A 21771-nucleotide genomic window follows, 5' to 3' on the forward strand; every position below is an offset into this window, starting at 1 on the left:
TTTAAATCTAGATACTTTTACAAGAACCCTATTTGTCCAGGATACAGCCCTTCCGTTTTCCCAGCCTCTCCAACTGGCTCCTCCCTCTCCCCGACCCCGCTTTCAAAGCCGCCCCATCGTTCCCACGCTAGCAAGTTAATGTCCTTATTTACGAGAACTTGTGTTTCACAGTCTTAACCACGGAGGTTAAGATGTCTCTGCCTGGAATTCCTTTGTTTTTAAAGTTTTTCCAGCCCATCTTTTGGGGAAAAGACCCTCAAAGTGGGACCCAGCCCCGCCCCCACCTGGCCCCGCCCCCCCTGGTCCGGGGCCTTCCATCTCCATGGTTACGCGGTGGTTGCTGCGAGAGCCCAACTGCCCCGACGGTCGCGGTGAGGGCCCCAGGACAGAAGCAGACAGACACGGCTCCTGCTCTCGATTCCGATCCAGGTCAGCCTACTCTGGGCTCCGCGCCCTTGACCCGGAGGTGTATCCCGCCAGGCGGCGAGCGTGGGGCAGCTGGCGGAGCCCAGGCACCTGGAGGACCGCGTCCTGCCTAGTCGAGACTTAGCTCTCAGTCTCTATCCTTTAGGCTGCGCCGCCGCTGAGCTGGAACAGCGGTCCATTCCTGCCGCAGGCGCCAGGGCTGCAGGGCGGCCCTCTAGCCACTGCGCGGGTGCCTGAAGCCTCCCGCCTCTGTTCCACTCCACTGGCTACCCCAGAAGCCGGACCTCGGGAGACTTAGTAATTGGTGGGTGGATGCTGGGAAGGTGCTGAGCCGCGTCCCTAGCGACCCAGCAGCGTTGCGCTTGCTTACACAGACCCGGAGCGGGATGGACTCTCCCACAGACTGGCACTCGCGCATGCGCTGCCTGCGATCCTGGAACACTGATTCAAAGCTGTTTTAAGCGATTCCCTTATGCCGCGAACTGTTGTGACCACTAAATAGATAAGACGAATTTAGTCCTCACGCCTCTGGAAAGAAGTGAAACAAGTGCCCAAGATCTCACAGCTAGACAGTGGTCGGGTCACGATGAAATCTAGGCAATCTGGTTTCACTGGACAAAATGCCTCGTGCTTCCTACCCATCCGTCGGAAAGCTAATAATGCTGAGGAGTTAGCTTCATCTACCTGATATTGCCTTTGTTATACTCTACGTGCCAAGTTCCATTGTGCTCAGTTACTAATATTCAGGAAAATCAGAAAACTCGGTCAAAACCTGCCACTTTTTCCTTAAAGTAAATGGAATTAATAACCAGGAGTTCATTTTTTTCCATGATGCATAACTCTTACGTTTTGGTTTTTGCTTTTGTGTTTTTTTATCGAGAGTCTGAACTCCATTTTAGATGTGCGGAAGATTATTTTAAGGATCTGAGCAAGAATTGTTTTCCAAGATTCTAGTACAATTACGAAAGGTTATTTAGTGAATGTGGTTGAATAAGCATTTCCTCTTTCAAGCTGTACTCTTGGGTTTCTCATTAATTTTACCTTCCTCCCCTACAAATACTGCTTAGCCTTTTTGTTTTGTTTTGTTTTGTTTTTGATACGCAGCTTCGCTCTTGTTGCCCAGGCTGGAGTGCAAATGGCTCGATCTCGGCTCACCGCAACCTCCGCCTCCCGGGTTCAAGCGATTCTCCTGCCTCAGCCTCCCGAGTAGCTGGGATTACAGGCGCCCGCCACCAGGCCAGGCTAATTTTGTATTTTTAGTAGAGACGGGGTTTCTCCGTGTTGGTCAGGCGGGTCTCGAACTCCCGACCTCAGCTGATCCGCCTGCCTCGGCCTCCCAAAATGCTGGGATTACAGGAGTGAGCCATCTTGCCCAGCCTGCTTAGCCTTTTTTAAAATTAAGAATATCATGATAGGAATATATGTTTAGTGACCATAATTTAAATAATTGAAAATGTTAATTTTCCGATGTTTCAATTATTTGAAATCTCAATCATTGTCTTCAATAAAGTCCTTCATTTTTAAAAATAATGAAAAACAGGAGAGGCCCACATACTAATAAAAATACTAATAAGCTAATAGATGATATTATGACTCTTTACAAATACAATATTGGAGAAATCAAAAGAGAAAAAAACAAATTTGCATAAAACCACGTTTTTTAAAAAAAAATTGTTGTTTTCTTTAGCCAGAATGCCTCCAACTCAGGCCGAAAGTGTTATAAGGAGTATTATACGAGAAATAGGACAAGAATGTGCAGCCTATGGAGAGATTGTTTCTGAAACTCTGATTGCTTTTATGGTAAGAAGAAATCTTTTTGTGATTACTACTTTATTAAGAGCTTTTTAAAGATGTGGTGTCCATTTTCCCCTTTAAATTCTGTGAAGCTTTCATAGATGTTTTTCAGCTTACACATAATGAGATCATCGGACAAGTTAGTGAAAACATTTTAAAAACGTTTATAGAGCATGTGAGTTGTAGATTTATAGAGACTGATTTAGAAGACCTTGATGAGTTTGGAAAACATCAATAATGTTCTCCTGTGTGGGAGTTTTTTGATGTGTATTTTTGTTTGCCGTTGTTAAAAATTACTCATTGCTATGGTTTCTCTGTTCTTGCTTTTGGTTAAGATAACAATACATAATAAAAATACAATCAAATATACCATAGTTTCCCAACTGAAAACCTAGCCATTGCTTTCAACTTATTTCCCCATATAACTTTTCTAGCACCCCATTCAACTTTGATGTTTGTCACTTCTTTTCTTCAGCCTCTAACAAGGGTACTGATGAGTTCAGTAGTAAGAAAAATAGTTGAAAAACCAATCCCAATGTAATCAGGAGGTAGTTGTTTAAAAAATGGAAACATATTAAACTAATAATATGAAATAAAATTGCTTAATGGATTCTTTCCTACTTAATGGACTCGTTCCTACTTTTTTCCAGGTGAAAGCTGTTGTCCTGGATCCAAGTAATGGCTTTAACATGGATAGAACCCTCATGAAAAGTGATGTGCAGAATCTTGTTAAGGTGATTACCCAACAGTCCTCAAATTTGCAATTACTTATTCTCAGTTGTAAACACAGTATTTGTGTTAGTCATTATTGCCTTCAGCTGCATGAAACAAAAGCCCACAAAATAGTAGTACACACGAGGTATTTTTCTCATAACACAAAGTCTGGAGAGACATAGACCCTTCTTCCTGGCTTCCCGGGGCATGCCATCCTTGCAATATGGGCATCTGATGGTCAAAAGATAGCTACCCTACCTCTAGGTAGAAAGAAGGGGGGAAGGCAAAGGGCAAAATACGTGTGCCAATTGGGTCTATCACCTTCTATCCGGAAAATAATAATTTTCCCAGAATCCCTTCCATCTACTTCCGTTTATTGACCAGAATGATACTGTAAGTGACCCAGGGACATTCACTTCTTTTTTCTTTTTTAGATGAATAAATCCCTGCCCCAATCCAATTGAGGCTCTGTTAGTAAGGAAGGAAGGGCAGGGAAATTGGGCAGGTAGCAGCATCTGCTATAGTATTTTAGTGAAACCTTATTATTAATCTCTTACATTGCAAACATTAACTGGTTTGTCATACACTGTGAAGTTAAATAGAACTAAATTAATTTGCATTTCTCTAATGCTGAGTGATGTTGAGCATTTTTTTCATGCTTGTTGGCCATTTGTATGTCTTCTTTTGAAAAATGTCTATTCATGGCCTTTGCCCACTTTATAATGGGGTTATTTGTTGTTGTCGAGTTGTTTGAGTTCCTCGTAGATCCTGAATATTAGTCCTTTGTCAGATGCATAGTTTGTACATATTTTCTCCCATCCTGCAGGTTTTCTTTTCACTCTGTTGATTATTCATTTTGATGTGTAGAAGCTTTTCAGTTTATTTAAATCCAATGTGTCTATTTCTGTTGCATTTGCTTTTAAGTAATGAATTCTTTGCGCAGGCCAATGTCCAGCCCTAAGTTTTTTTCTGGTATTTTTATAGTTTCAGATCTTACATTTAAGTCTTTAATCAATCTTGAGTTGTTAATTTTTGTATATGGTGAGACATTGGGATCTGGTTTCATTCTTCTGCATATGGTAATCCAATTTTCCCAGCACCATTTATTGAATAGGATGTAATTTCTCCAGTGTATGTTTCTGTTGACTTTGTCAAAGATCACCTGACTGCAGGTATGGGGCTTTATGTCTGGATTTTCTATTCTGACAATGAGATACAATCTTACACCAGTTAGAATGTCTTTAAAAAGTCAAAACATAACAGATATTGGAGAGGATGCAGAGAAAAGATGGTATAAAGCTTGTTCTTAGCAATAAGGGAAGTGATTATGACAGTCAGAAATGTTATTGGAAAGCCGTGGAAGAGAATCAAGGAGGGGCAGAAAATAAGTTATTCTCCTTGTCAGGACCCAGGAAGACTTCTCCATTCCCCTCAAGCCCCAACTCAACTACGCTGGAAAGAATCAAGCCAATATACTTTTAATATGACAGGTACATAAACTAACAACGTATAATTCAAGTGACAATTTTTTTCTCAACTAAAAATCATGTGGATGAGCTATGTTTTTTAAGTGTGCATTTTAGAACAGTACTTCTCTATGTGGAAGGATCCAGGTGCACAGACTTCTGCAAAGACACAGTGTCCAATCCTCAGTCTTGCATTCTCCCTGCCCTCCTCCCAGGAAAGCAGGGCTGGTGCTCAGGGAGACGGGTTGAAAGTGATGCTGCCAAGTGCCTGCCAGCTGCAGTATATTCAGCCTACAGGGTGAGCAGTGAAGGAAGTGGGGGAGGGAGGTGATGCGTAGAGATGAGAGAAGGAAAGAAAAACTGAGGTTAATATTCAATCTAAAAAGGCAAGGCAGAGAAGGGAAATGAGCCATCTATGTGGGGGCTCATGGGAGAAAACAGACCAGGAGAAGAAATATCAAGGGTAGAACCAGAGAAATTTTATGAAGAGAGGGGTGGTAGTTACAGCAGCTTTTAAATTTTAATTTAATTTTATTTTTTGAGATGGAGTCTCACCCTGTCTCCCAAGCTGGAGTGCAGTGGCACAATCTCGGCTCATTGCCATGTCCACCTCCCAGGTTCTCAAGCAATTCTCCTGTCTCAGCCTCCCGAGTAGCCAGGACTACAGGTGTGCGCCACCACGCCCAGCTAATTTTTGTATTTTTAGTAGAGATGGGGTTTCATCATGTTAACCAGGTTGGTCTTGAACTCCTGACCTCGGGTGATCTGCCCACCTCAGCCTCCCAAAGTGCTGGGATTACAGGTGTGAGCTACCGTGCTGGCTGGAGCAACTTTTTATAAAATAAACTTAGCAGTGTTGTTCAAGGCACAAATAAATAGTAACAAGGAACTCTAGAAGAGTTTTAGACTGGAATATAAGCTTTGTGGAACATTTACCCACATTTAGACTGCCCAAACTAACCAAAACATCAGGTTTCTTGCCTTCAACTAAACTACTAGCCACCTGGGCATGATGATTATTGGTTAACTCAAGGGAAATGACTTATTGCTTAACAAATGTTATTAGTAGTAAAGATATGGAATCAACCTAAGTGTCCATCAACAGATGATTGGATAAAGAAAATGCATATACACATATACACAATGGAATACTATTGAGCCATAAAAAATGATGAAATCATGTCTTGTGGCAACATGGATGGAACTGGAGGCTACTATCTTAAGTGAAATAACTCAGAAACAGAAAGTAAAATACCACATGTTCTCACTTACAAGTGGGAGCTAAATAATGCATACACAGGGACATAGAGAGTGGAACAGTAGACATTGGAGGCTTGGGAGGGTGAGAGGGGAGTGAGGGATGAGAAATCACTTAATGGGTACAATGTCCACTATTCAGGTGTTAGCTACCCTAAAAGCCCAGGCTTCACCACTACACACAATATATCCATGTAACAAAATGACACTTGTACCACCTAAATCTATAAAAATAAAAAAAGTTATTGGTTAAATAAACTATAAAGCCTGAAGTCTTCAAGGAGAAAAAATAATAATAAAAGGGGTTATTGGTAAATAAATATCAGGAACCACTGCTTTTCCCTTTATTTTTGAAAATAACTTTAGGAAATACTTGTCTCAGAAACTATAACTAGACGTATTCATGGGCTATTCTTTTCTAGCTTTGTATGACTCGGCTATTGGATACTAAAAATCCATCCCTGGACACTATTAAGATGCAAGTCTACTTTGATATGAATTATACAAATCGAGGTAACATATACTACCTATTTTTATACTTAAATTTCATATTGTATTTCAGCTAAGAAGGGCTTCATTTGGCTGACAATGAATTTAACTGTTTAATCAATTTAACAATTTAAGTTTTGGCAATCTTTTGAAATACTTTTCAACTTTGAGGACTATAATGATGTTAGAAATGCTAAATGAAAAAGAAAACCATTGGCCTTTGTGAGGGTTAAAAGCGAATTCCAATTATTATGCTCATAATTATTGTTTCCAAGTCTATTGTCTTTTAACCTTTATGGCACTAATACATAATAATTAGGAATTCGAACAACCAGCCCATTGAAGTTAAAAGTTTTTAATTTGTAGATTTCCCTGTTCCTGGTTTATGTTATTTTCTCATAATAATTACCTAAATTATGTAACTATTCAAAAATGAAATGAATGATGGGGAGTTTAAGTTTAGAAAGCTTTTCAGTATGTCACTTTTTTTTCTTTTGAGACAGTCTTTATCTGTCACCCAGGCGGGAGTGTAGTGGCACGATCCACAGATCACTGCAACCTCTGACTCCTGGGTTGAAGCAATTCTCCCACCTCAGCCTCCCGAGTAGCTGGGACTATAGGCGTGTGCCACCTTGCCCAGCTAATTTTTGTATTCTTAGTAGAGACGGGATTTTGCCATGTTGCCCGGCTGGTGTTGAACTCCAGGCCTAAGCCTGGTGTTCTGTCCACACCTTGGACTCCCAAAGTGCTGGGATTATGAGTGTGAGCTACCACGCCTGGCTCATTATGTAAATAATTTAATGAGGCCAGGTGCGGTGGCTCAAGCCTGTAATCCCAGCACTTTGGGAGGCCGAGACGGGCGGATCACAAGGTCAGGAGATCGAGACCATCCTGGCGAACACAGTGAAACCCCGTCTCTACTAAAAATACAAAAAACTAGCCGGGCGAGGTGGCGGGCGCCTGTAGTCCCAGCTACTTGGGAGGCTGAGGCAGGAGAATGGCGGGAACCCGGGAGGCGGAGCTTGCAGTGAGCTGAGATCCGGCCACTGCACTCCAGCCTGGGCGACAGAGCAAGACTCCGCCTCAAAAAAAAAAAAAAAAAAAAAAAATTTAATGCATACATCAAACACAAGTTGGAAACAAAAGAAAAAGGAAAATGTAATTCTCTGTGGACCACCTCTGCCCCTGCTGTATAAAACAAATCTATTTCTCTATGGACTACCTCTACCTCTACTATATAGTACAATCATTATTAACAATTTGATGATTTTTCTCTTTATTAGTTTCAGTTATGCTACCTATGTACAAGTATGTATCTTGCATTTTTGCTTAATAGGGAAATTTTAAAGCAATAAAATAGTCATAGAATTGATAAAATTTAACCTATACATTTTTACATTTGTTATTTAAACATATTTTTAATTTGCCAAGTTCTCAGTTTTGTGGCAAGAGTATAGGTATAAACTGTGCGTGGTGGATATGTTAATTATTGCCCTTGTAATAGTAATATGGGTTGTCTTACAGAGTCATTGCAAGAATTGTACTTGCAACAACTCAGTGAACAGTGTCCTGTCAAAGTTAAGCCTATCCCTCAGCATATCACAGGAGGAATGAGAAGGGATACAGTTCTCGATGCAACATTGTATTATCAATAATGCTTTTCAGAGGAAATTCATTTAGAACTGAAATAAAAACACGTAACTGAAACGAACATATATACTACATATATATTTCTGCTACTATATATGCTTATGTATAGTATACTACATGTGCTTACATATAGCATAAATATATAATATGTATATATTTATTTTTTCATATAGTATTATATATATGTTGTAGAAATGGTCTTCTTTATTTTCTGCTTAATTGGGAGGTTTTAGCCTTTTCTGAAATTTACTGTTTAGTTTGGCTGTTTAAAGTCTTAGGTGTTTTGACAAAGTATTCCATTTAAGTCACTGTAATAAATGTTTCCTACTGGATTTTTGTCTTGAGGCTACTTGCTGGCCACTGTTTTTTATTTCATTACTCAGCTTAAGAAATTGCTTGTTTTCCTGAAGTAGAATTGCCATATCCAATCCCAGTTTTTCTCTATTTCTTATATAAGAAGAATTCTAAAAATCAAATATATAGAACATTGTTATTTGGCAATTTTAGTGGAATTTCTCGAAGAACATCACCGGGTCCTAGAGTCTAGATTAGGCTCTGTTACCAGAGAAATTACAGATAACAGAGCATGTGCTAAAGAAGAATTGGAAAGCCTGTACCGGAAGATTATCAGCTATGTGTTACTCCGCTCTGGCCTTGGATCCCCTACAGACATCAAGACTGTCAGAGAGGTAACAGGTAAAAAGTATAACCAATTTCCATTTCATAAGTGAAAATATATGATCATTGTATTTTATAAAATATGTTAAATTAGAAGTGTTAAAAATTGAAGTTTCCTTTTTATCTGAAAAAAAAAAAACATCAGCACGAATGAGTTAAAATGTACCCAGTCTCCTTTTACACTGTGTGTCCGTTCTAAAACTCGAGTAGCACCTCTAGAAAGTGAAATATTGCTAATTTTCCTAGAGCTGCACATATCTAGGGACCTATTACACCTCATTAGAGAGACATTGATAGTAGGATTGAGGGTACCAGGCTGATTGAGTAAATGGAAAAGCTGGAAAGGGATATTTCATATTGATGAAAAGAATTGAGTCTGTCATTTAAAATGGATGATGGAAAGGGGCACTGTTTTATCCTTAGGAAATCTTTGCCCTCTTTCATCCTTTAAAATGAGGAACAGGAAAAATGTCTAGCTCTCCTATGGCCTTCTTCTGTAATTATTTTAAAGCATCCATTTTTCGGCTCAGATCCCTAATTAGAAAGCTTGTTTTCATGCCCATTGCCAAAAAGTTACTGCTGGATGCGCTTAATTATTAAAAATGGACATGCGGCAATGGCATAACTCTCAGTAATCCAGCTTTGATGTGTGCTACATTTTATTATGTATTCTCTAACCAGGTATCAGTAATTTAAAGAATCATGTAAGTAACTCAGACTCTTAACTTGCTGCTAAAGAAAAAACCTTATTTAACTTCTGATATCTTTATTCTATCATTTTGTTTTCCTTTTTTTTTTTTTTCTGGTTTATTTTAGCTGCTCTACAGAGTGTTTTTCCTCAGGCTGAGCTTGGGACATTTCTAACTCTGTCTAAGAAGGACAAAGAACGCCAGCTGAAAGAACTCACCATGATTGTTACTGGAATTCGTTTATTTAACAGAGACTGTGGAAAAGGAGGAGAAGGCATCGATGATTGTAGGTATATCATTAGGTTAATGCTAAAGGTTATGTATGTTTAAAATTTAAGTTGCACAGTGAGGAAGATAATAACATGCCAGTGGCATTCTTAAATTTAAGATTTGCATTTTTTACTGTTTCCTGAAGAATAACTACTGTTTATAATGTGTAGTGATTTTTACTTTTGCTGGGGCAAGACTTTACATTTTATGTACCATGAAGCTAGTAGGAGAAAGTGAATCAGTGAAAGCAACGAAGGGCCCTGCTCAAAGCTAACCTCCCCATTCAGCGGGGCTTTGTGTTCATTACTGCAAGTCAGTAACCAAAAGGGAGTACAATTTAGTTATTTAAAAAATAAAAATCTTCCTGAAGACAGTTCCTGGTGCAGTTAATGGGATGAAAAGATCCACAAGGAGATATTTCAAATCTCTAAATTTGGGGGCATCTGCTTTGTGGTTATATACTTAATGCATTCTTTATAAGTTTGAAAGTACTTATGAAATATTTAATGAAGTACCTACCAGTAGAAGTAACTTCCTTATGAAATTTGGTACTCCTGTATGTCCACCGATAAGGTGTTAGTGTCTTTCACCAAATCACTAATCTAGTGTAAAAGGGTAATTTTTTTCTATTTTAAAAACTGTTCTAAAAAGTCAAATTTCCATTTTCATAAATGACCCTCCCTTGCTAGACTATTCTGTCATTTTTCACCATCCAGATGAGTTTCTTAACAAATATTCCTTTTTTTTTTTTTTTTTAAATAACTAGAAGATATACAAAAGGAAGGGTCAGTGGCTTTTCTGGAAGCACATGGTTAACAACACATAATACCAAACTCTGCCTATTCTCTAAACTCTTCTACATTTAGTGGCAAAAGCTGACCTACTATAACTGGGTTATCATTCTGATAGTATCTTTTCTTTGAACTTGTTTGTTTTAGATTTTTTTTTTTTTTTGAGATGGAGTTTCGCCCTTGTTGCCCAGATTGGAGTGCAGCGGCACGATCTTGGCTCACTGCAACCTCCCCCTCCCAGGTTCAAGTGATTCTCCTGTGCTGAGATTACAGGCGCGCACCACCACGGACCCGGTTAATTTTTGTATTTTTAGTAGACACGGGCTTTCACCATGTTGGCCAGGATGGTCTCAATCTCTTGACCTCATGATCTGCCCGCCTCAGCCTCCCAAAGTGCTGGGATTACAGGCGTGAGCCCCCGCCCCCGGCCTAGATTCTTTTCTTTATGTCGTGGGACCCATGAAACACTTGCCTCATTATTACTAATTTGATTGGGGAAAGAACCCTAACTTAATGCTTAAAATGTAACTACTTTCTAGGCTTCTTCTTCTTAATTGGTTTTAGTCTTCTTTATGGCTGCCTTTTTATACTCTTACAAACAGTGCCAGCTGTTCTCCATGTAGCAATCCCAGCCACCATGCAGCATATTGATTACCAGCTTGAGACTGCCCGGAGCCAGGTGTACCGCTACACAGCCATCCTTGAGAAGGCAGCCAACGACCCACACATGAGAGCTGAACTTCAGCCATATATGTTAAAAGAAGCGCTCTATAATATACGACAATATGAGGTCTTCCTTCAGATCATTTTGGTGAGTTAAGTTCATGTGTATCATTTTCCATATAACGCAGTCTCTTTATATAAGGCCACATCAGGTAGAACCAGGTCACTAATTAAGGAGACAACCTCAATAACTGCTCAGTTTATATTGCTTTGGTAGGGTTAGGAATCAAAATAAAAATAGAAGAGTTGGGTTTTGATTTTAATGAAAATATTTTGGTAGAAATTGAATTTGTATTTTTTCATTGGTATTTGATAATATGATTGTTAGCATGCTGTAAACAATGGTGTGTATGTAAGTAATACTATGTTTATTTTAGTTCAGAGCAAGTATCTAACATTGTTTGGCAGGTGGTTGCCTTTCAAATAATTTTTGTGTAATTATTTGTTCTCACTGTAACAACTGGTAGAAAAGATTTTTTAAAAGATTTTTTGTAGGCCAGGCACAGTGGCTCATGTCTGCAATCTTGGCACTTTGGGAGGCAAAGGTGGGCAGATCGCTTGAGCCCAAGAGTTCAAAACCAGCCTGGCCAATATGGCAAAACGTCATCTCTATAAAAAGTATAAAAATTAGCTAGGCACAGTGACATGTGCCTGTATTCTCAGCTGCTGAAGAGGCTGAGGTGGGAGGATCACTTGAGCCCGGGGGGCAGAGGTTGCACTGAGGCCATGATCACACCACTGCACTCTGGCATGGGTGACAGAGGGAGACCCTGATCCTGACTCAAAAAAACTTAAAAAAAAAAAATAGAGTGGGGTCTTGCTATGTTGTCCAGGCTGGTCTTGAACATCTGGCTTCAAGCAATCCTCCTGTATCTTGGCTTCCCAAAGTGCTGGGATAACAGGCATAAGCCACCACACCTAGCCAGATAAGATTTTTATATCTGGTGTTTCTAGATCTAATGAACAAGCCACACAGTATCCCTAGAGAGTTGGAAAATATGGTAAAGTGGTGGTTATAACCTTTTAAAACAGTAGCAGTGCCCTTTCTGTCAGATAGAAACTTACTCAGAATCTTACAAATATAAAACAGATATTTACATAAAGGGATTGGAGGACCTTTTCACTAAGGGATATTCCCATGACACTCTAGGGTTGTAAGGAAGACAGTCTGTTAATTACTGCATGTTGGCAAGTTATGTTCCCACTCATCACCATTTACTTTTACACAACCTCTGTTTTCCAGTAACTATGAGACTCTCAGTTAATGGAACTGTCTTTTGTATGAGTGAATGCTAATTTCTTGAGGGACAGAAGAGGATGTATTCTGACTACCTCTTCTTTTTAACTTGTATTTTAATGACTTGGTACTACTATTGGATGCACTTACCTAGCTGCCCGGGTGACATGACTTCATTCAGACTAGAGGTTGTCCTCACAACTAGCCTATCTAATTGTCTTCAGAAGGAGGATCCTAGCTGGGAGGCTGAGGTTGGAGAACTGCTTGAGGCCAGGAATTCAAGACCAGCCTGGGCAACATTACGAGACCCTGTCTCTACAAAAAATAAAATTAGCCAAGCGTGGTACTAATGGTACTAATTTATAATCCCAGCTACTCGGGAGGCTGAAGTAGGAAAATTGCTTGAGCCCAGGAGTTTGAGGATACAGTAAGCTTTGGCTATGCCACTGCACTCCAGCTTGGGTAGCCAAGGAAGACCACATCTCTAAAAAGAATAAATATATAAATAATAATAAAAACCAAGTCACTCTCTTGGGGTAGATATTTCCCTTTACATTACCTTGTGGCTATCAGCCTTATGTTAACTAGTCAGCTACTAAGGGGATTTTGTAATCAATTTATTTTGAAGTGCATGTGAGTCCACAGGAGTCTAATTTCCCATTCACATTTGTCACCTGCATTCAAAGGCGGTACTATAAGAAAGAACCTTGGGAAACTGTCACACAACTGTAAGGATGTTGCAGAAGATGTCATTCATTATATAGAATCTTCTCATAGCTTTCAATCATGAATCCACCAAGTCTTAAATTCTCATTGGCGTTCTACTTCTCACAGCTAGAGAGAGACAGTGAGTAGAGTGTGGGCTTTGCAACCAGACTACATGAATTCTAATCATGACTTTGCCAATTACTAAATCTGTGTCCCTGAGGAAGCTGCTTAACTTCCCTGTGCCTTGGTTTCCATATCTGTAAAATGGGGTTATTCATAGTCTTCACCATGTAAATAAGGCAGCATAGCACCTGGTGCAAAGGCTCAATAAAGTGATGATGATGTTGTTTATGATTATCATCATCATCGTTAGGGTGTTAGCTGAACAGCTGTGATTTCATTTGTCTAGTGGAACAGCTGAAGAGCTTTTATTTTTCCATACAGTATCTCATTTCCAAGCTCCTTGCTGCTCATGTTGGTGAAAAAGTTAATTTTCTTATCCAAGCACTCTTTATGGCCATTTTGTGCCTTCTTTAGTCAGGATCAGGATGAGTTTTCTTAACTTTCTGATTCTTTGCTCAAAGAATCTTTTTTTGTTTTGTTTTTAAACTATTCAATCCTTCCCTATCAGTCTTAGTGACAATTAAGGTTGATTATTATGAAATGGATATTGGTTTAATCAGTATTATCTCTAGATTATAAACTGCACCAATTTAAAATTAGCCAAGATTTTTCCTATATTAAAATCTATGAATATTCTTTTTAAAGTCACATTATTTGAACAGATACTACTTAAAAATTTTAAAGTAGCAATTTTGATTTTTAAAAATTCTCTCCTCAAAGTTTCAGTTTATGTGAACATTTAAAAAATCCAATATGGGCCGAGTGCGGTGACTCATACCTGTAATCCCAGCACTTTGGGAGGCTGAGGCAGGCGGATACCTGAGGTCAGAAGTTCGAGACCAAGCCTGGCCAACATGGTGAAACCCCGTCTCTACTAAAAATACAAAAATTAGCTGGGCATGGTTGTGGGTGCCTGTAATCCCAGCTACTCAGGAGGCTGAGGCAGGAGAATCGCTTGAACCCAGGAGACAGAGAGGTTGCAGTGATCCAAGATTGTGCCACTGCATTCCAGTCTGGGTAACAGAGTGAGATTCTGTCCCCCCCTCCAAAAAAAAAATATATATATATATATATATGTGTGTGTGTGTATATATATATGTGTGTGTGTATATATATATGTGTGTGTGTATATATATATAGAGAGAGAGAGAGCCTATGTAAGATAGTGAATTATTTTGTTTTGATCAGGCCTTTATTTGCTGCAGTGAACACATGGAAATATTCTAGAAAAGAAAAGGAAATGATGATCATAGTTTTGCTGACTCTTTTTTTTTTTTTTTATTGAGACATAGTCTCGCTCTGTCGCCCAGGCTGGAGTGCAGTGGCCGATCTCAGCTCACTGCAAGCTCCGCCTCCCGGGTTCCCGCCATTCTCCTGCCTCAGCCTCCTGAGTAGCTGGGACTACAGGCGCCCGCCACCTCGCCTGGCTAGTTTTTGTATTGTTAGTAGAAACGGGGTTTCACCGTGTTAGCCAGGATGGTCTCGATCTCCTGACCTCGTGATCCGCCCATCTCGGCCTCCCAAAGTGCTGGATTACAGGCTTGAGCCACCGCGCCCGGCCAGTTTTGCTGACTCTTAACTGAGAGAATAAAATTCCATCCTCCATGGGCTTGTAAAGTGCAAGGCAGACACCAAAGAGAGAAAGCTGCATGATATTGTGCAAGTAAGAGTTGCATTTGACAGCACATTTGTTAAAACCTGTAAGTCAAGATTTTTGTAGAGTTCTTTCCCCCCAAGCTATTTTTGCAGGGTCCATTCACAGACACACAACACAGGGCTTCTTGATTGTCCTTGATAAAGCAAGTAAAAAAATCAGGTGGAATTTGTGCTTGTTTTATTATATTTTATTTCTGTTGTAATAAGAACATTAAACATCAGAGATTCCATTCTAATTTCTGCTTCTATAAGTTTGACTAGACTTGTTGAAAATTGTCTGTGGAAGAAAGTATGAGGAACTTATAAAAATGTTTAAAAGGTAGGGGGAAGCGGAAGAAGACAAAGAAACATACTGGGATCACATGCTTTTGCCAAACATTTGAATGTTATGATACATTTTTTTTTAAGTGATAGCATTTTTAGAGCACTAATATTATAATTAAAAACTCTAGATGGGCTGGGCGTGGTGGCTCACGGGAGGCCGAGGCGGGCGGATCACCTGAGGTCAGGAGTTGGAGACCAGCCTGGCTAACATGGTGAAACCCCATTTCTACTAAAAATACAAAAAATTAGCCAGTCACGGTGGTGGGAGCCTGTAATCCTAGCTGCTCGGGAGGCTGAGGCAGAAGAATCGCTTGAACCCGGGAGGCAGAGGTTGCAGTGAGCCAGATCGCACCATTGCACTCCAGGTTGGACAACAAGAGTGCAACTCCATCTCAAAAAAAAAAAAAGAAAGGTCTGGGTGCAGTGGCTCACGCCTGTAATCCCAGCACTTTGGGAGGCTGAGGCGGGTTGATCACGAGGTCAGGAGTTCAAGAGCAGCCCGGTCAAGATGGTGAAACCCCATCTCTACTAAAAATACAAAAAATTAGCCAGGTGCGGTGGCAGACGCCTGTAATCCCAGCTACTTGGGAGCCTGAGGCAGGAGAATCGCTTGAACTCGGAGAGCGAAGGCTGCAGTCAGCCGAGATTGAGCCACTGCACTCCAGCCTGGGCGACAGAGTGAGACTCTGTCTCAAAAAAAAAGAAAAAACAAACAAACAAACAAACAAACAACTCTGGATGATTGTGAATAAATTCTTTTTAGTAAAATGTAAATAATTTCTAGGATATTATTAGAAAAAAGCAAGAAGCTCTGTGTGCCTACTGTGAATGGATCCTGCAAATACAGCTTGGGGGAGGGGTCTACAGTATTTTTTTTTTTTCTTTTTGAGACGGAGTCTCGCTCTGTCGCCCAGGCTGGAGTGCAATGGCGCGATCTCCGCTCACTGCAAGCTCCGCCTCCTGGGTTCACGCCATTCTCCTGCCTCAGCTTCCCGAGTAGCTGGGATTACAGGCGCCCGCCACCATGCCCGGCTAATTTTTTGTATTTTTAGTAAAGACGGGGTTTCACCATGTTCGCCAGGAAGGTCTCTTATCTCTTGACTTCGTGATCCACCCGCCTCGGCCTCCCAAAGTTCTGGGATTACAGGCGTGAGTCACCGCCCCCCGCCCAGCCTTAGAATATTTTTAATTGTAGGTTTTAATAAGTATAGCATGTCAAATGCCACTTTTACTTTGGAGAACATATGCAAATGTATTACTGTTTCTTGTTGCTGTTGCACAAATCTTAAAAGACTTTAAAGACTGCATTTTCATATTGATTCCTAAAACAAAATTTAACAAGCAAGGGGAAAAAACTCTATGAGGGTAGACAAGAGACCTATTCGATATAATAGATAATAGTGTGTGGAAGAATAAAGCAGGAGGAGGAGTAATGCTTAAACAGCAGTATGACTAAAATTAAAACAGGATACATACTACATTTATGAATAAAAATTTGTTAGTTGTAATACAATGATAATAGCTGATGTTACTCATGAAGTAATTATTTTTGTCATTTAAAAGGGTCTATAAAGCATATAATTAGGTTACATATAGATGTCTGAGAATGCAAATGTACTTTTTTCTCTTCAAATAGATGTCATTCTTTTATGCTATACTGATAAACCTACACCACAACCATTTCTGGTGACATCTGGGGCAACACGGTATAATGGTTAAGAGCTGGGCTGTGGGCTCAGATGGTTTGGGATCCACCATGATGCTACCCCTTATTAGCTGCATCTACTTAAGACAATTTACTTACCTTACTATTCTTTGATTTTCTCACTTGTATTTATCCCTTTTCGTATTTGTAAATATTTAATGTGGTGCTTAGCACATAGTAAGAATAAATATAATTCTTTCTTTCTTTTTTTTTTTTGGGATGGAGTCTCGCTCTGTTGCCCAAGCTGGAGTACAGTGGCTCAATCTTGGCTCACTGCAACTTCTGCCTCCTGAGTTCAAGCTGTTCTCCTGCCTCAGCCTCCCGAGTAGCTGGGACTATAGGCATGTGCCACCACGCCCAGCTAATTTTTTGTATTTTTAGTAGACATGGGGTTTCACTGTGTTAGCCAGGATGGTCTCGATCTCCTGACCTCATGATACACCCGCCTCAGCCTCCCAAAGTGCTGGGATTACAGGCGTGAGCCACCATGCCCGGCCAAATATAATTATTTCAAATTCAGCGTTTAGCAACTTATTTTCAGACCATGATTGTTGTATCAAATGTATTGTTTTTCTTTCAATGCAGTGACTTTTAAGATTTTCTGTATTCTTCAATTTGATTTTTTTCATTTAATTTTTCATACTTTATTCCTTGATTCCTTGTATCAATAGATTAAGAAAGTAAACGTTTCCCAAGTGTTGATTTATAATGTTTGTGTCACACAAAAAGTTCAGTTTCACAAAGAGTTACATTCAGTGATGTATTTGAATGTGATTTTAATCCTTATTTTAAACTAAGGGCTTTACAATAAGCTAAATACACACAAACCTATATATCCTGAACTGCAAAAGCAGTTTCCATAGCCATATATATTTTAATCAAGTACACATTTCCACAATGAACAAGTACTTACAAATACGTTAATAGAATACTATTTCAAATGCTTATCCTGTCATCAACTTTTAAAACTATTCTTGCTACTACTGAAAGCATTTATTCTGAGAAGATTTAATCTGATGTGGGAACATGAGTTCTCCTAAAACTTACCAGACAGTATTTTATAAGCCTCAGAAGGTTTTAAATCAAAAATGCCTTCCAACAAGCATTCACATGAAACTTTTAGTTTCTTGAAAAGTAATCACTCTTGTTATATGAAGAAAAGAATATTAAGACAAATTATCTTTTAAGACAGATAAAATTCTTACAAAGAACTGTATTTTTCTATATCATCTCCTTAGAAGGATCACAAACCAGTTCACTACCTTTAATAACCTTTCAGTTTACTGTTGTCTAAAAACTTAAGGATACATGAAGCATTTCTTAGTTATCATAAAGTCAAAGATGTCTTTTAGATCTTGCATAATAAATAGCTACAGTATAGCTTACAATGGCACAAATATAGCTAACATATAAATACTGCTTCATCCATTAGATAGTCAAAAGTCAGAAAGAAATAAATAGTTTACAAGGTACTTTAACTTATTATGTGTGATCATTGAAACCCAACAAGTATTTCAAGTATGCTTATTATATAAAGACAGGCGATTAAAGGCTCAAAGATCACTCTAAAATTGAAGGCATGAAAATAAAAGCTAAAAACTTTGTGTTTTTCCATCTTTCATTTACATGGCTTGATATCTATTAGGGCCTTACTACAGAAAATATACAGTTAATGTATGTACTTCCCCCAGACGATAATGAAGTTTCAGAAAGTACAAAAGGTGTCAAGATCCATAGTTTGCGTCATCAAATGGTTTTCAGTTCATTTCAGTTCTGCATTCATAGTAATCAAGTCTTTAACCCTAGCAGACTTCCTTGGGTCCCTTCAAATCAAGAAAACAATATTGTAAACTTGTACTCAACCTTGTCTTCCAATTCACAGTGCCTTGTGAGTCATTTCAGTGATGAACTCTATGACAGGGTCTTCAAGAATATCCCCTGACTCAGTACAAGGATTCTGGTCATGCCCCAAACCGTATGTCATACATACATCACAGGTGAGATCTCACTAGCTTGCCAATCTGCAGTGCCCTGCTGGCTCACTCCTAACAGGTTTTTTCTCAATGTGATTTGATTAAATCTTGTTATCAACAAAATTTTCAGAGGAACCCTTAATTAATTTTGTCATTGAGGAATAGGAAAATAACAGCTATACAAAAACGGATTCTTGAGGATCCATTTCTCAAGAATGCAATTATACTTAAATCCAAGAATACCTGTATACATTTAAGAAAAATTATATCCATTGTATTTCAAAAGATTCATCCAACTCACAAATATCTTGGGAGCCCCATACATATGCTGGTACTGTTCTAGGTGTTGAGGATCTCACGGAGAACAGACTTCCTGCTGTCATTGAGCCTACTTTCAGAGGATGTGGGGAGCAGGTATGGTCTGAAACACATATGATTTTTATACTAGAATTATAAAAATATTAATGCAAATTATATTGTTTTCACAGTCAGATATAATTACTGGTGCTCAAGAAGTGGAAATGATGACAAAACAGTTAGGAGCCCATCTGGAACAATTAAAAATGACCATAAAATCAAAGACAGCAGTCCCAACATCACAAGTCTTCGTAAGTATTTGTCATAAACTTTGACCTTAAGGTGAATTTCCTTTTGGGTCCTATAATATTGGATCACAAGTCGTTATAATTATATTTAATTTCTAAAAATACAATGTTTTATATAAGTTGATCCTGTTCCTTATGGTTACTTTGCCATAATAGTAAATTACAAGTTGGATGAGAGAATTCCCCTACCTAAGCAACTGCTACTAAAGGAACTGCAACTGTATAGTATGATAACCATATCAGTATTGCCTGTGACAACAGAAATAATCATAATACTGTGGTTGAAAATGTATTCATAGTAGCTGGTCAGAAATTGCCTCCAGTACAGACATGATGTAACTTGTGACCTTTCTGAAAAGACAGATAATAATCACTTTGTTTACCAGGCCTGCACTTAAATATTGGTTTTCTGATTATCTGCACCATTTTATGGACAAACCTGGCAAACCTTATCTGGATAAGGAGGTATAAAGTGTACGTGTAGTATTTTATTTATTTATTTATTTATTTGAGACAGAGTCTCGCTTTGTCGCCCAGGCTGGAGTGCAGTGGCGCGATCTCGGCTCACTGCAAGCTCTGCCTCCCGAGTTCATGCCATTCTCCTGCCTCAGCCTCCCAAGTAGCTGGGGTTACAGGTGTCCACCACCATGCCCGGCTAATTTTTGTATTTTTAGTAGAGATGGGGTTTCGCCATGTTGGCCAGGCTGGTTTGAACTCCTGACCTCAGGTGATCTGCCCACCTTGGCCTCCCAAAATGCTGGGATTACAGGCGTGAGCTACTGTGCGTGGCCCTCTTTTTTTTTTCTTAAGACATTTATCCCTTGGTTTTTTGAGATGAAGAGTCCATAAGTCTTTCTTAGGTGATCACATGTGTTTGGCTTTTTAAAGTAAACTAACTTTATAATAATCATACTAAAATAAAATGCTTTGAAATAAAATGCAAATTTATTTTCTCATAATTTATGAATTAAATTTCTATCTAAAGTCTACTGTCTAAGTTTGTAAGACTTTTGCTTAGGGAGAATTAGCTTCTTTACAAATGACAATTGTATTTATCTTAAAGAGTACAGTGATTTATAATTTTATTACACAGTTGCATTTTGAATATTTTTTTTCTCTGCCTCAGCCTATCTTCGTTGCACTTTCTACTCTGTGGACCAGCTTGCAAGACGAAACTATTGTGGTTGGTGTCCTCACTAATTTATTCACTCACATTCAGCCATTCCTGGGTGCTCACGAACTTTACTTTCCTGAGAGAGCAATGCAACGTCTTCTTAATGGAGCAACTGTGAAAACTGATGTGTGTAGAATGAAAGAGCACATGGGTAATGAAAATCATCCACTATTTCCTCTTCTTTTTAAAATTACCTCTAGAATAAAGTCACTCTTTTGTTCTAAAAATTTCATATCTTTCTGATAAAGCATTAAACATTTTTCTTGATTATAAAGTACTAATGAGGGCCAGGTGGCCTGTAATCCCAGCACTTTGGGGGGCTGAGGCGGGTGGATCACCTGACGCCAGGAGTTCGAAACCAATCTGGCCAACATGGCAAAACTCCGTCTCTATTAAAAATACAAAAATTAACCGGGCATGGTGGCAGGCACCTGTAATCCCAGCTACCCAGGAGGCTGAGGCACGAGAATCACTTGAACCCAGCGGGGCAGGGTTGCAGTGAGCCAAGATTGTGTCTTTGCACTCCAGCCTGGGTGACAGAGTGAGGCTCCATCTCAAAAAAAAAAAAAAAAAGGCACTCATGTTCATGAGAGGAGGTGTGGAAAACAGAAAAAATGTAAACTGAATAACTTACTATCCAGCAATAACCATTCCTAGTGTTATCGTTCATATTTTGATTAACAATCTTTTTTGTGCAGATGTGTTTCTATTGCAGTCCTAGTAATTTTATTATTGATTTGTTGGAGAAAAGAATATTAATCCTTGCTATTTTGTTGCAAATAAAGCTCCATTTCTTTAGAATGTTATTTGTTACATATCTACCTCAGATTCAAGTTGAGAATTTACAAACCAATAAATGTTATCCCTGTAAAATTAATTGAACTTATTTAGGTCCTTTAGAAGATGCATTGATTCTTACAGAAAAACAATCTTTATCAATAAACTTTTAATCATTTTAGACCCTTCTCTCTTAGCTAAAGACAAGTTAACATTTATGAGGAATGCCAAAAAAGAGCCTGGGACTTGAGATGCTGATGTTGCATAAAAAGAGAGTCTTTTCAGAAAATAAAATTAATAATTTACAAATTTTCTTTTCAAATTCTACTTTTTAAAGATGAAAAATAAAAATATAGCAGTGATTTCTTAAACTATTAGAATGTATAAAAACTGAGAACTAAATCAGAAACTAAAAAATATCCTTTCAGTTCAAGTTTTTTATTACTCATTTCATTTCATTAAAGCAGCATATCTAAGCAAATATTAAATGAAATTGAAAAGTTAAAGTAGCTTCAACAGTGGATATTAAGCTAACCATATTG

General features: G+C 38.8%; 1 protein-coding gene across 3 annotated transcripts in view; it reads left to right on the forward strand.

The window, feature by feature from the left end:
* The first annotated feature begins 316 nt into the window (after positions 1–316).
* Positions 317–21771, forward strand: part of CFAP206 (cilia and flagella associated protein 206) — a 70348-nt gene continuing 48893 nt past the window's right edge. For 2 of the 3 annotated variants that reach the window (XR_004442788.1, XM_033234556.1), the window contains exons 1-9: positions 317–429; positions 2118–2226; positions 2871–2954; positions 6080–6170; positions 8304–8492; positions 9291–9449; positions 10827–11035; positions 19162–19281; positions 20405–20603. Coding sequence is in view for 2 of the 3 variants with exons in the window: in XM_033234556.1 (XP_033090447.1) it covers positions 323–429; positions 2118–2226; positions 2871–2954; positions 6080–6170; positions 8304–8492; positions 9291–9449; positions 10827–11035; positions 19162–19281; positions 20405–20603 (1267 nt within the window). In the remaining variant the exon portion in view is untranslated. Of the gene's footprint in view, positions 430–2113; positions 2227–2870; positions 2955–6079; positions 6171–8303; positions 8493–9290; positions 9450–10826; positions 11036–19161; positions 19282–20404; positions 20604–21771 lie in introns of all 3 variants that reach the window. The other variant, XM_033234558.1, reaches the window with a different exon arrangement.

This window comes from Trachypithecus francoisi, unplaced genomic scaffold (assembly GCF_009764315.1).
Source record: "Trachypithecus francoisi isolate TF-2019V2 unplaced genomic scaffold, Tfra_2.0 Lachesis_group15, whole genome shotgun sequence".
NCBI classification, from domain to species: Eukaryota; Metazoa; Chordata; class Mammalia; order Primates; family Cercopithecidae; genus Trachypithecus; species Trachypithecus francoisi.